Source organism: Camellia sinensis, chromosome 5, assembly GCF_055761805.1.
Source record: "Camellia sinensis isolate YWXY chromosome 5, ASM5576180v1, whole genome shotgun sequence".
Classification (NCBI taxonomy): Eukaryota; Viridiplantae; Streptophyta; class Magnoliopsida; order Ericales; family Theaceae; genus Camellia; species Camellia sinensis.
Genome location: NC_138965.1, coordinates 133891114 through 133906094, shown reverse-complemented (window position 1 = coordinate 133906094; position 14981 = coordinate 133891114). Strand labels below are relative to the sequence as shown.

General features: G+C 30.7%; 1 protein-coding gene and 2 long non-coding RNA genes across 3 annotated transcripts; 2 read left to right on the top strand and 1 right to left on the bottom strand.

Moving 5' to 3' along the window:
• Window positions 1–2116: 2116 nt before the first annotated feature.
• On the top strand, window positions 2117–9323 carry LOC114318732 (GDSL-like Lipase/Acylhydrolase superfamily protein). Its single transcript, XM_082869828.1, has 5 exons — window positions 2117–2709; window positions 4346–4555; window positions 5382–5539; window positions 7390–7660; window positions 8513–9323. The coding sequence occupies exons 1-5, from the start codon at window positions 2430–2432 to the stop codon at window positions 8779–8781; spliced, it is 1188 nt and encodes a 395-aa protein (XP_082725954.1). The 5' UTR covers window positions 2117–2429; the 3' UTR covers window positions 8782–9323.
• Window positions 9324–11149: 1826 nt separating this feature from the next.
• LOC114322531 (uncharacterized) lies at window positions 11150–13165 on the bottom strand. The gene is made up of 3 exons (XR_003650786.2): window positions 12767–13165; window positions 12494–12575; window positions 11150–11800 (listed from the first exon to the last, which is right to left on the bottom strand). It is a non-coding gene; the product is annotated as an uncharacterized LOC114322531 (long non-coding RNA).
• On the top strand, window positions 11380–11966 carry LOC114321971 (uncharacterized). Its single transcript, XR_003650496.2, has 2 exons — window positions 11380–11521; window positions 11741–11966. It is a non-coding gene; the product is annotated as an uncharacterized LOC114321971 (long non-coding RNA).
• Window positions 13166–14981: the final 1816 nt, after the last annotated feature.

Sequence of the window (14981 nt, the reverse complement as noted above, 5' to 3'; positions counted from 1 at the left end):
TTTGAATTAAGTTTTTTGAAAATTAAGTTTTTTATTTTTTATTATATTTTATTTTATTTGTTTTTTGTGAATATTTTTAAATTTTTAAGCATTTTTTTTAACTTTTTTATATGCATGATGTATCTAAAAAAAATAAAATATTTGTGAAAAAATATTTTAAAAAATTAATAAATACATAAAAATACGAAAAATGTACTGATTTTTTATATATATTTTTAAATTTTTGGTATTTACTGAATTTTTAAAGATTTTTTTCGCAAAAATTATACTTTTTAAATATATTTATGTTGAGTGTATCTAAAAATTTAAAAAATTGCTTAAAATATTAAAAAAATTCAATAAAAATAAAAAAATACGAAAAATAAAAAGTACGAAAACTTGTTTGGTTTGTCTTTTTTCAGAAATGGTTTTGGAAAATTATTTTAGAGAGCGAGTTTTAAAAAAAGTGATTGATTTGATGTGTATGAGAGAGAGTGTGTGATTTTGGAAAGTAGGTAACCAAACAAAATTTTGAGATTTTTTTTGAAAAAATTTGTTTGGTTTGATTACTCTTGAAAATTTATTTATAGAGAATTTTTTCCAAAAATTTTTCTGAAAAACAAACCAAACAAGCCTAGAATTTTTTGAAAAGTGTTTTTAAAAAACTCAAACTAAACAAAGTGAACATGTTATTTGTAATTAGCGTATCATGAACAACATTAAAAAAAGTCATGGATATAAAGTTTTAAAATAAATTATATAATGATAACGTAATTTTTTATACAAAATATGCATAAAAATTCAATATAATAGTCATATCACGCAATTATTGACATGTGATATTACCAACTAATAATAAAGAAACACATGGAGGATGAACCTTATATATTAAATGTAATTAACAATTCAATAAATTTTATATTTTCATTGAGATTAATTATATTTGCATATCAATAATGGTAGAAATCACCATTATATTGAAATTTTTATAGATAATAATATCGTAGTCTCTTTATTTTCAATTAAAACAATCATTATTGTTCTTATAATTTTAAATATATCATTGACATTTCACTCTAAATAATATTTTTATAAATTTTTTTATATAAATATTTTCTTTATGTTTGTTAAAAAAAAAAAAAAATCCAAAACTCAAGGGGGGCACGTGACCTCCCTGGGCCCACCTTTCCTCTGCCCCTGAATACATATATATTATATATTGCTTAAGTGACAAGAGCCTTTATTATTCAACCCATTGTCATGGGCTCAAGGCTTGTTCTTCTCTTCTCTTTGCATAATTTTTAAAAAAACTCTAAATGTAGGAATTCAAAATATTAGATACATTTGTGTCAACACCATCAGGAATATTTTGAAACAATTCAAAATATGAGATATATTTGTGTCAACACTACTAGTCATCACTTTATATTAAATATATATATTTATATACTAGAAAGTGTCTTCAAACCCATATGGTGGTAGATCAAGAAATTAATAGTTACAAAAGGACCATGTATTTGAATTTAACAGTTATAAAAACTAGTTTATGAATAGAAACAAAGCGACCCAAAGAATTCATATCTAAATTTTTTATTTACTTTATTCTATTTATAGAATAGATACTTGTGAAGTCATGATCAATTGCAAAATTGCACAGAAGCAAAAGCAGCAGAGTCCACTCAGCCAGTTGTGATGAGAGCAGCATATGCATACAACAAAGTGATGGCTACACAAGTCCCCACTGGACAGCGAGGAGTTTTTGGCTTTTATTTGAACTTTATAATCCCACCAAAACACTCTCTTATCAATTTTTGACCTTCCTTTTTTTTTTTTTTTTCACATGCCTAGTTAGTTTGGTAGATAAGAATGAATAAAATGATTGATGAAAAATTTGTATATTTCTTTTTTTCTTACAAGGTGTGATTTAATAACAGTAAGATTTATTGTTAGAAATATCTTAAAATAGAGAATTATTTCCTTAAATATTAGGCAGTTTAACTTGCTTAATAGACGAGCCACTCTTAAAAATAGTAAATCTTATTATTCAAATATAATTACATGTTTCAAGATAAATTTGTAACCACATATGTACACATAATATAGTTTATTATGTCTACATAGTAATACATTATTAAATGATAGTACTATATGTTGGTGATTGTATAATATCACCATTATACTGAATTTTTTCCTAACCTTTTCAGTAATGGGATAAGATCAGTAGGCTACTACCGCTACATACCTCCTTCAAATTTCGTTTTAGTGGGAGCTCCATATAAGTCAGCTCTTAATCAAATAGTTACATTGTCATGTGTATGTCTCACTGTCCTTGCTCTAAAAAGTGTTTGCTTCCTCCTCTATATGAGTAGAAGGCAAGTGTGCAATAATTCAACAAAAAGCTAAGTTCTCTCAATCTCATGAGCTTTGTGGGCATTTTCTAGTACTTTAATATGATAAAAAAACCTCTTTCCCAAATGGGTTTTTGCTCATTCCAAATTCCAGTCACTTTGCGGCGACTCTTAGCGGTTTTTACGATGTTCATGGCAATATCAGGACGACTAGCAGATTGCAAATGTGCTTTTGAGGCTATTTTCAACTTTGGCGATTCGAATTCCGACACGGGCGGGTTTTGGGCAGCTTTTCCCGCAGAGTCCGGGCCTTTTGGGATGACCTACTTCAAGAAACCGGCCGGTCGGGCTACTGATGGGAGGCTCATGATTGATTTCTTAGGTAAATTTTTAGATAATTAATTTCTTTACTGACTTAATTTTTTTGCAAACTTGCATTTTCTTTGTTGGAAGATGGAAATTGATGCACAAGTTATCTCATTGTGAAATGTGAAGTGTGAACACACACACACAGATGCCAGGCACACTTTCTTGCATTTTCTTTTCAGCCAAACAGTGAGCATAATGTTTCTCTTAGGATGAGGATCCATTTGGCTGATATGAACATTGGCATTTTTTGTTTGTGTTGTTGAACTGTGTTCACACAAATAGTGCAGTTGTCTTGTTCTTCATTGGATCTTCCATTATCTTTTCAGTGCTCAACTACTTTTCAAAGACACAATCTCAAGAGTGTTTAATGATTTAATTATATACTAAAAATTAATTAATTTTTGTTAAATCACTGAACTAAAAAATTATTAACAATGAGTGGAGAGACTTTTGAAATATATTAACTAATTAAGTTTTAGAAAAATTATCACATAGGTTTACCTCATACTTTACGTGGCATGTTCTTATAATTCTATTAGTTTCATACCTATTATTTCTTATTTTTTTTCTTATGCGATATATAAAATAACCAACAGAATTGAAAAAAAATACACAATCTAATTGAAATTTTTTAAAAATAAAATAATTCCTCCTAAGTTTTAAGTGACTTAAAAAAATAATGTGATATAATTTCAATAGTAAAAAAATAATAATAAGTTGGGTTGTTCGATGTCATCATCATGTATAGTTCCAATTGTGAGATAAGTGCAAGGCTAAGTAGGTTTCACATTTTTTTTATTGGTCCATATCCATGTGAGATAGTTTTGGAATGATGTGAACCACTTACCAAAGCGAGGCCCATTTTTCAACATCCAATGGTACCTCCAAAATGGACTCCCAAGTTTTCAATTTGGGTGGCATCACATCAATTTTGATATTAAAAATCCAGCAGGCTCCAAAAATTTTGTCTCAATGTAATTTTAGGCGTATCATTATATTTCAAAATTTTCATGTATAAGGATTCCTAATATCTTATATTGAAATAGAGAAACAAAGATAATTGAAAACAAATGATCTCTTAACCAATCTAGCCAGGTAGTCTTATTACTAGCAGTAGAGTCTTTGTCCAAATCTATTATATCCCTTGTCTCCTACCATCTCTAAGATTCGCTTTCTCCTATGCCACTTCTAAGATTCATTTTGTGATTTGATTGAAAGAATGATTTAGACAAATGATCCGATCTTATTAGAATGGCACTTCAACGCACTACAAGAAAACACGCCTTTGGCGACTAAATTTTTAATCACCAAAAGTCCTTTTTTAGTCGCCAAAAGTCGAATTTTCAGTTTCCCCAACTAAATATTTTAGTCGCCGGTTTTGTCACGAATAAATGGTCACGAATACGTACGTTTAATCAAGCATAACATTGGATAAATTAAAACAAATGATACTTGAAAATTAGCCATTATTGGGTACTATCACTTTATAAACAAAAAACCCATCAATGTAATTTACATTTTCAAGATTATTATTACTACATTCTGATTATTACTACATTCTGATATACAATTCTGTATAGATTTTTATTTTTGAATCACTTTTTAGCAACTTTTAATGGTCAATTAACATTGTATTTTTTTCTTGGTAGCTCAAGCTCTAGGGTTGCCATTTTTGAGCCCATATTTGCAATCAATTGGATCAGATTACAGACACGGGGCCAACTTTGCAACATTGGCATCAACAGTTCTCCTGCCAAAAAGTTCCCTATTTGTCTCTGGGCTAAGCCCTTTTGCTCTGGCCATTCAGCTCAACCAAATGAAGCATTTCAAGGTTAAAGTTGATGAACCTCAATCTAATGGTAAAAATCGAGTGCACCGTGGTGCTTCTATATTCAATTGATTATTTTATCTACTCTTATTTGGGTAGAAAATGTTTTTGACATTTTTTAATATTTAGTATGATGAAAAGTGAAGTCAATAGAAAGTATTTTCAATTGTTATTAAAAAAAAACGAGTTAATTTTGGCTGAAAGCATTTTTTACCACCACCACTTACAATCATTGTTGTTGCCACCACCTTTGCTTCACCCACACTACCTTACTATCACTACTAGAACCACCAATACTATGATTTTCAAGATTACAACTAAACACAACAAAGTGTTTTTTTTCAGAAGACATTTTTTGAAAAATATGTTTGATAAAATGATGCATAACATTATATATTTTTATTTTATATTTTATAATTAATATTTAGTTAGGCATATTTAATTTAGTATATAATAGTATAGATTTATTTAATTTCTTAATTTTGATTTGATGCAAGTTTTGTATTCTATTAGCTATGATTTTTATTTCTTATTTTATTAGTTTCTTATTCTCCAAGAAATAGGTTAACTATAAAGTTGTAAGCCTTAGAGTTATGGGGTTGAAATTGATATTTAATTAATAAAAATTGAGAGTTTTCTTAATATTATTCGTTCGTAGAGAGAATATTTTTAATTCGAATTTGGTCGTGGTTCAATTTTGTTCTTTGCTCTTTTTTTCAATACCCTTCCCTACATCATAAAATATATTTTTTTTAAAAAATGATTTTTATCAAAAAAAAAAAAATGTATACTTCTAACGAGAATTTGAACTTTATTTTTTTTTAGGTAGATAACTTTGAATGTTGATTGATTTACAGGATCAAACAATCTTCCACAGCCAGACATATTTGAAAAATCAATATTCACGTTCTATATTGGTCAGAATGACTTCACTTCCGACTTAGGATCTCTTGGCATGAGTGGATCAAAGATTATGCTTTCTCAAGTGGTTTCCCAAATTGCCGCCACCATTAAGGTCAGCATTTTCACCGACTTGGGTTTTGTCAATATAGTATAAATTCGCAATAAAAATGCTAAAAACACATTACTGTGTTATGCATTTCACCAGAATGAATGTAATTTTGTGCACCCTTTTTTAAAATTGTTTTTTAGTGAAAATTTTTGCGTTTTTAGCATTAATGTTTGTGACAAAAATTATATGGACTCAATAGACAAGTATACTTAATCTTGCATTAAAATGGAGTTGTTGACCATATTACATTCGTCCCAGATAAAGTTTACATTCCAGTAAAATGAATGCACTACTGCTAGTGCTACATTCTGTAGACTTTTTAAAAAAATTTATGTGCTTCTTTTTATTGATTTACAATATATCACAAAATTAGGTTGCATAATAAATGGACCAATGACTTGAATATATATATATCATGAAATTTGGTACTTAATCTTGCACCAAAGTGGAGTACCGGTAGCACTGCATTTGATCTTGATAGGGGTCACACTCAAGGAGAATGAATGCACTATTGTTAGAACTACACTCACCGCACTTATATCAAAAAGTTTTGGACAAATTTTACTTTACTTCTTATGATTTGGACCATATGCAATTTACTCTTAATGTTTAGAAATTAACTATATAACTTCTATATGATTTGTTAACTAAAGTCTACCGTTTATTTTTCATCCAAATTAACTGACTATCGGTTTACACGTCCATGAAGAGAATAAGTTTTATTTAAAACTAAAATATCCTTACACATCTTTAAATTTACAAAAACATGTCATTCTTCCCTAAACCTATATATATATACACATACATACACATAATTTTTTTTTTTCATTTGTTCTCTAATGGCTACCACTGTATGTATCAATGAAGTTTGTTGGGTCAAAACAGTGGCAAGCAATCAACAAAAACTTTCTAGTGGGTTTGATTTCATTATTCAATTTTTTATTATGGTTGGTAGGTTTGATTAGCTTGATTGTGTTATGAACTTCACTGGACTCTGTTTTGCTATGGGTGACTAATCTTGATTTGATTACGTGTGGTGATGGGTTTAATTTCTTTGTTCAATTTTTATTGAATTTCTGGTTGGTGGGTTTAATTACCTTGATTATGTTATGAATTTTGGTTGAATACAGTGGGTTTTTCACCGGTCTGGTTTTCCAATGACTCTTGAAAACTGGTGAGCTTCGTATTCTCAAATTGACTTCGAAGCTGTGTGTGCAAAAACAATTTTTAAAAATTTGAAAACAACTTTCATGTTTGCTAAAAAGCTTGTATTTTTCAGAAAATTTCCAAAACAGTTCATAGAACAAGTATTATCCGAAAATGAAAACCCAACAAAATAATCCCAAAACATCAAAACCCACCAAAGGAAAAAAAGTGCAAGAACCAAACTATCAGAATCATAACTTGAAACACTTTGAGAACCAAATCCAGGAATAGAAACATTCACAAATCTGAACAAAAACCCAGATCAGAAATAGAAAAAAAGAGAAAAGATAGTGAATCTACAACTCCATGGACAACTCCAGCCTTTTTGGTCGAATACGGTGGGTAATCCATGAGCAATTGACTTCCCATGGAAATTGTGCAAGTGTATTGGTGAGCAAGAGGAAGAAGACGAGAGTATAAAGGTTAATTTACATGTTTTGTTAATAGAAGTTAGTGTGCATTTTAGTTCACAAATCACGTGCAGGGTTATGTGATTATTTTTAAATAATAGGGAATAAACCGTGTATGACCCAAACCATAAGGGGTGAAGTGAAATTTGCTCAAAAATTTATATAATTTACAATGTCCACCAAACTTAGACTGCATAATATATGGTCTAGTGACCTTAATGTTTGTGGAAATTCAAGGAATTATACGGGCTAGGAGGACGGACATTTCTGGTACTTAATCTAGCACCGGTGGGTTGTTACCCGTCGTTTTTGGCGGAGCTACCACACAACTGCTCCGACCTTGACGCATTCGGATGCGTAATTTCCTATAATAATGCAGTGGTGGACTACAATAACATGTTGAAGGAAGCTCTGAATCAAACCAGACAGGCAATCCCAGATGCTTCTCTGATATATGTGGATACTCATGCTGTTCTGCTGGAGCTTTTCCAGCACCCCACATCTCATGGTATGGTTCGATTCAAACCAATGCCTCAAAAAAGTCACATAACTCATATCATACCATGTGTATCTTCAATTTATGGGATTGACAACTAATGTATACATGTACTAGTAAAATTCTGTCCTTGAATCACTTCATTATTTGGAAACAACATTAATCGTTAGATTTTCAACTGTATTATATAGGACATTTTCATAATTGTTAAATTTATTTAATTTAAATTCTTAATTATGGCATATAAGACATTTTTTAAAAACTGGTCTGTTTTATTATATAAATAATAATAATTAGAATTGCTTACAAAGTTGGTACTACTTATACTTTTATAAAAGTTGCAAACGTGAGATTTTAAATTTGTGGATTGTTTATGAAAGAAAAAGATAAAATAATAAGTAAGATTAGTCTAGTTGGCCAGAACTTTTGTACTAAATTACAAGGTTAAGAATTTGATTCCCTGTTCCTTATACTACAGGCTTGAAAAAAAGAAAAGAAAAAGAAAAAACAAGAGATATAAATAAAAAATTTTCCCACCTTTCCTTTCTTTTTTATTTTCTCTCCACAAATTCTTCATGAATACACTAGGGAAAAGTGAGGAAGTTGAAACCATAGTCTTCTACCCTGAAACCCTACTATTCATCCAAAAGGGGTTCTTTTCTTGAATCCATATAGAGATAAGAGATATTATTTCCCTGTAATTTTACAATAATGTTAGAAGTATTAACTAATGTACTTGCAAACATGCCAACTATATCATATTGCAATTTATGTTTTTGTTGCCACTATTTATTTTTCATTATTTTGACACACAAATAGAACAAGTTCAAGGTTGTCACACTCACATGTTTGATGATGAAACAGGATTGAAGTATGGTCCAAGAGCATGTTGTGGATATGGGGATGGAGATTACAATTTTGACCCTAAGGTGTACTGTGGAAACACTAAGGTGATCAATGGGAGTACTCTCACAGCAACAGCTTGTAGTGATCCGTACAACTATGTGAGTTGGGATGGAATACATGCCACTGAGGTTGCAAACAAGCTTGTCACATATGCTATTCTCAATGGCTCTTACTTTGATCCTCCATTTCCTCTTCATCAGCTTTGTGATCTCAAACCTATAGACTAATGCATTTATCTTTCTGAACTTAGGATTGTAATAAATAATACAACAATGGGTTAATTTCACTTTACCCCCTCAATTTTAAAACGTACATTTAGACCTTTTTCTTCTCTCCACGAATGAAATGAGAGAGAAAGTCAGAGGAAAAAACTCATTTTCTCTTTGCGAGATCTGAGAGTGGAGAATATATACTATTCTTTGGGTTCGTAGGATCAAATGTAAAGAGTTTTAAACTTGTCTTCATAGAATTTTAAGCAGCAAGAGACTTCAGGGCTTGTTGGAGCTGCTGAATATAACGAATCGAAGCCGAATATGGATCAAGGTAGCTTGTCTACCAAGTCAATAGGCAAAGGGCATTGCTACACTTTCACCCTCTCCAGAAAAGGGTTTCTTCGTATGGGTTTTGATAGTTGAGGATTTAAATGTATGGTTTTAAAGTTAAAGTGGTGAGTAAGGATTTAAATGTACGGTTTTAAAAATAATCAATCTCCTGTGAGTGTTGTAATATGTTTATTTAGTTATGAAACAAGTTTATTACTTGAGTTCAACACATTCTTATTCCTTACATGGGTAGTATGTACATGGAAATCATTTGACAATGTTGTGAGTAGGTGCGCATGGTGCAGTTCGAGCAGTTTAAAAGTGAAATTATAAATCAAATTGTGAATAATAGATTGGCGAATAACCAAATTGTGATTTGGGTGGTTTTAGTTTGCTAGTTGATTGAAAAATATTTTTAAATAATTATCAAATATTTACATAATATATAATACTAATTTGTATAATATTTTTCATATAATACAAACTAATTTTACATAATATTTTTTTTTATATATAACTACTAATTTGTAATAAATTTCACATTTAAAATCTCCCTTACACTCATTTTTACTTTAATATTTCATTAGAGATTCTAAAAATTTATATGTATTAATTATAGCAGAACGGAGCAGTTTCGAAAGCAAATTATAAAGTTCAAAATTTAATTTGTGATTAGTGGATTGAGCGGTGCGGATCATTGCGGATTGGACGATTTTAGCGGATTGTTTAGTATTTTACACAATTCTAGTTGTGAGTTTTAAGCTATGCCAAAATTATGCTAATTTAATTTGACATTTTAAATTGTGTTTGAATCTTGGATTAGGAGAATGAAAAGAAAAGAGAAAGAAAAAAGAAGTTAAACTTTTTCTCCTTTTTTTTCTTAATTTCGGCCTCGTTTGGGAACCCTCCCTTTTAGTTAAAAAGTCAAAAAGTTAGTAAATTAGCCAAAAAGCCAACAAAACATATCAAAAAGTCAAAGATTCTCTTTTCTCTCTACATTTTACACATCTTTTCGTAAAAAGTCAAAAAGTCATTCCAAACATACTGATTTTTTTTTAACTTATATTTTAGCCAAATAGTCAAAAAGTTACTAAATTAGCCTGTTCCCAAACGAGACCGATTCTTCATAAATTTCTTCACAAGCAGCCATTAATAGAGATGAGTTTGTGTGTGCACTCGTGGGTGTGGGACTTGCGGATGTTGTTGTGTTGTGCCCCTTGTGGGGCTTATTCTTAATTTATGTCAATAATTTAAACCGTTCACATTATAAGATTAATGAAATAAATTATTTATAATAAGAAAAAAAAAGTTAATCAGACGTTCATAGTCACGTAATGAGATCATATTTATTTTTTAAAAAATAAATGGCAAACATTATTTTGATAATACACTATTTGTTTTTTAAAAAACGATTAGGACATAATTGCGTGATTCTGAATATTTGATTAACTTAATTTTTTTAATAAATAATTTATACAATAAATCTTACGATACAAACATTTAAAATTATTAAAATAAACCGAGGATAATAAGCCCACATGAAAGCTCACAGCAGCATATACAGAGTCAGTTGAGTGTATGAAGTGAGAGCCTGTATTTTTAAGATAGGAAATGAACCAATGAGGAAGCTCAGTTCCTCCACGTGTGACCTAGCAGAATCAGTGGCTAAAATAAAATGTATTATGGGCAGAAAGGATGTTAAAAAGAATGAAAATGCGTAAATGGAAGGCGTAAGTTGCACGCTTAAGAAAAGTCCTAAAAAGAAATAGTAATTTATATTAACAGAAATTTAATGCAATATAAGACTTTCATTTGAAATTTACCATTTCTCCAACAAAAAAAACAAAACAAAACAAAACTGAGTTCAGATCAAATAACATAGTCATTCTAAATGAGATTATTATATGAAAATTACCACTTTTCACAACCAAAAAAAATAAAAAACTTAAAAAAATTACATTGTAATTACCTTCTTTTTCAAAATAAAAAAATGAAAAATGAAAAATTACATGAAATAAATTTATATTTAATATAATGTCATCCACAAGCAAAATAAATATAATTAATTTATATATTTTATTTTTAAGAATATGTATTTTTGATTGCATAATATTACTAAAAAAAACTCCCAACTCATATCAAAATAATAGAGAGCACAACATAACAGAGAGAGTAGATAGAGAAAGAGAGGTAGATATACAAGCAGAGAGACACAGACAAAAGCCTTGGAAGCCTTGGGAATTGCTTTGGGCAGCCAATTTACATGGCATCCACTTCCACGGCGGCCACCGCCACCTTAATGCCCTGTCGGCTACCCTCCACCACCACTGCCAACTACCCACCTCGCTGCTCATCACTGCCTTCTCTTCCACCCCTCCTCTTGTCCACCCCAGCCTTTTCCACTTCCTTGAAACAGCTCTCTCAGGTATGCCTCCTCTCTGTGAGGCATTTCGTCGAACACACACATAGTTGAAGTTCCTCTTAGCATGGTTTACTGCTCTTCTCTTCATTTCAGTTTCACATTTTCAACTTTCTTTTACTTGGGTTTTATGTAGTTTCTAAATTGCATTTGGAAAAATGCAAACTTGCATAAGAAAAACGAACTTATGTTGTGCGTGGTTATTTTGGGAAATTGATAAAGCAGAACCCGGGAGGTTTTCTATTCTTCAAGTCAAGGCCACTTCCTCAGAAGAGTCATCTCCTCCTGTTGATGCCGGAAAATTATTCAGTGATCTAAAGGAAAAGGTGAGGAGCAAACCGGGCACCATACCAAAGAAGAGGAAGCTTGAAACTATTTCTCAGTTTGTCTTTCCATTGCTTTCTGTTACAACTTCTTTTGATTTGAGTCTATACTGATGGTTCACATGAAATCTTTTTTTTTTTTTTTTTTCTTTTTTCCATTTATTTTTTTGATTCTTTTGCTGCTATGTTCAATACCGGGATGCAGTGGAAGACAAATCTACAGTAATTCTGTGTGGAGGAGGCTGAATATAGTTTGCTATGTTGTAAAATCTTATCTTTTCGGCGTAGCTCATAATCTAAGTAATGGAATTAAACCCTCGAACTAATTTGAATCAATGCATCCACAAATCTCCTTTACCAGATTTGACGCCTAATTTCGTATTGTTGTGTTTTATTTATCCACAAAAAAAAAAAAAAATGAATACGTGAAAAGTGAATTTGACAAAAATAATTTCTTTCACCGGATAGTAGAAAAGAAATAGCCAGAGACATTGAAGCATTGAAGAAGTTCCCCGGAACCGAATAGATATACACATGATTGGAATTTGGTTGGTGGTTGGTTCAAAAATAGTTTCACGTCTCCATTTATTAGAGGCATATATATATATATATATATTTTTGATAACTCAGGATGTCCAGACCAGTTTGCGCGTACCTCGACCAATTCCACCGTTCATCTCGACCAAAGCCAGAGCAAAGCTCTGTATAGACTGGCCCAACATAAGGATTGATAGCACCTAAGAGGCATATATGTCAACCAAATAACATCAATCACTGACATAAATACATGAATATGCATTTGTCTATGTATGTGTGTGTATATATATATATATATATATAAAGAGAGAGAGAGAGAAGAAAAAGTCAAGAAACGAGAAATAAACAAGAAATGAAAATTAAAAACAGAGCAAAGAGACATGATTGATACCTAGAGGAGAAGAAGAAGAAGAAGAGTGAGAGATGTAGCTAATCGGAGATTTCACCGAACCACTGAAGCATAACTTCGCAGAGAGAAACAAGGAAAGGTTGCTCTCTAGAAAAGACTACATGGAGCTAGGATTTGGCCGATCTAAGGACTGTAGCGACGTTCGATCCTTCCACCATACGTTTCCAGCAAGAAGATCAGAGATTGGAGACAAGTATGGGCATAGCGGTGGTGGTGGTGGGAATGGGAACAATTTGGAAAATCAAGACTGTTATTTAGAGAGAGAACATTTTAGAGAGAGAAAGAGATGTAGATAGGAGAAGAGAAAGAGAGTTTAGAGAGAGAGAGAGAGAGAGAGAGAAAGAGGGAGAAGGTTTGATTTGAGAAATTTCTCTAATATATGAGTGTGAGGGATGGAGGACCTTGACATTATAAAATAGTATTATGAATCTCTCCCATTATTAAATATGGGAGAGGGACCTTAGACTAATTTTTCCTAAAAGGTAATGAAAAAATAATTTATAAAAATAATTAGAATCTCAACAGGTTAATAAGTCAACTTGGACTGAAAACATCTCTAATGGCAAATGCTATAATAGCATTGCCATTGTTATAATGAATAATAGAAAATTATAAAATTATAACAATGGTGCTCTAATGATCATATGTTATTTTGGCAGAACCAATGACAGAAATTGGTGTGTTCGGATGATTGCCTAGTCGATTGAGCAGTTATTCAGACGGTCGTCTCGAATGTACCAATTTTTGTATTTGGTTTCGCAAAAATAACGATTTTGTAAAAATTTATTTGTTTTGCTAGGAGAGGAGAGAAAGGAGGTTTTGCTTGAATTGACACATATGGCAGCTATCATAACTAACCATTGGAGCATACTTTTGATCTCCAACTACCAAACTATAGCAATAGCAGCTCTAATGGTCTACAATTAGAGATGCTCTAAGGTGATTAAAATTTGAGACAATTACAAATCAGTGTTCTTTTAAAAAAATATTTACAAATACATAGAAAAAATTAAAATTAAAATTATTAATATTTATAACATTTATCATTGAGATGCAATTTTTTTTTCCCTCTGAATTTGCACTCGTTATAGTTGCGGTTTGACAATTGATATTTTTAGTTAGTTTTTTTGATTTTTTTGACTTTTTTAAACTTTTATGAGAGAAAAAAGTAAAATTATTCAATGTGTTTGGTTTGAGTTTTCTAGATTAAGTTTTTTAAAAATTAATTTTTTTGATTTTTGTGTTTTTTTGTTTTTAGTGAATATTTTTTAAATTTTAAACCTTTTTTTTTACTTTTTTAGATGCACCTTACTTAGATGTATCTAAAAAGTAAAAAAATTGTGAAAAAATATTTAAAAAAATTAATAAATACATAAAAATACAAAAAATATACTGAATTCTTGTATTTTTTTTTTGTATTTTTAGTATTTAGTGAATTTTTAAAAGATTTTTTTTACAATTTTTTTACTTTTTAGATACATCTAAGTAAGGTGTGTCTAAAAAGTAAAAAAATTGCTTAAAATATTAAAAAAATTCAGTAAAAACAAAAAAACACAAAAAATAAGAAAGTAAAATTTTCTGAAAAGTATTTAGAAAACTGGAAACCAAGCAATCCTATTATGATTTGAACGTAATATTTTATTTTATTAACTTATTTTATCTATTTTATCTTTTGTATTTTTTTAACCAAAAAGATAATTTCCAACGAAGCCATATCTGTTCAAATTTTCAGCATAACAAAATATGATCATCTTCGTGGTACTCAAAATCAGACGGTCAACCAGTAGCCATGTCACTTGGAATGTGTATATCTAATTGAAAAAAATTGAAAGCTATAAATTAAGAGATTTAATAAGAGCATCTCCAACGGTGTACCAAATGTTTCATCAAATCTGAGTCAAAAAGGGGTCATTTCCTTAATTTGATACTTCGCGCTCCAACGGTTCAACATCAAATCCGTTTCATCAAATTGCGCTGGGCAACCGGTTGGTTGACCGGCCGGTCAACCGGTAACGGCAAAATTTTTTTTTTTTTTTTTATACCGGTTTCAACCTTTTTTTTTTGAACTTTTGGTGGTCAACCGGCCGGTCGACCAGGTGGTCGACCACCTAGGCAAAATAAATTTTTTTTTTTGGACTGGTTTGAACTTTTTTGTGAACGGTCTGAACTTTCTCCGGGGTGACCGGTTGGTCAACCG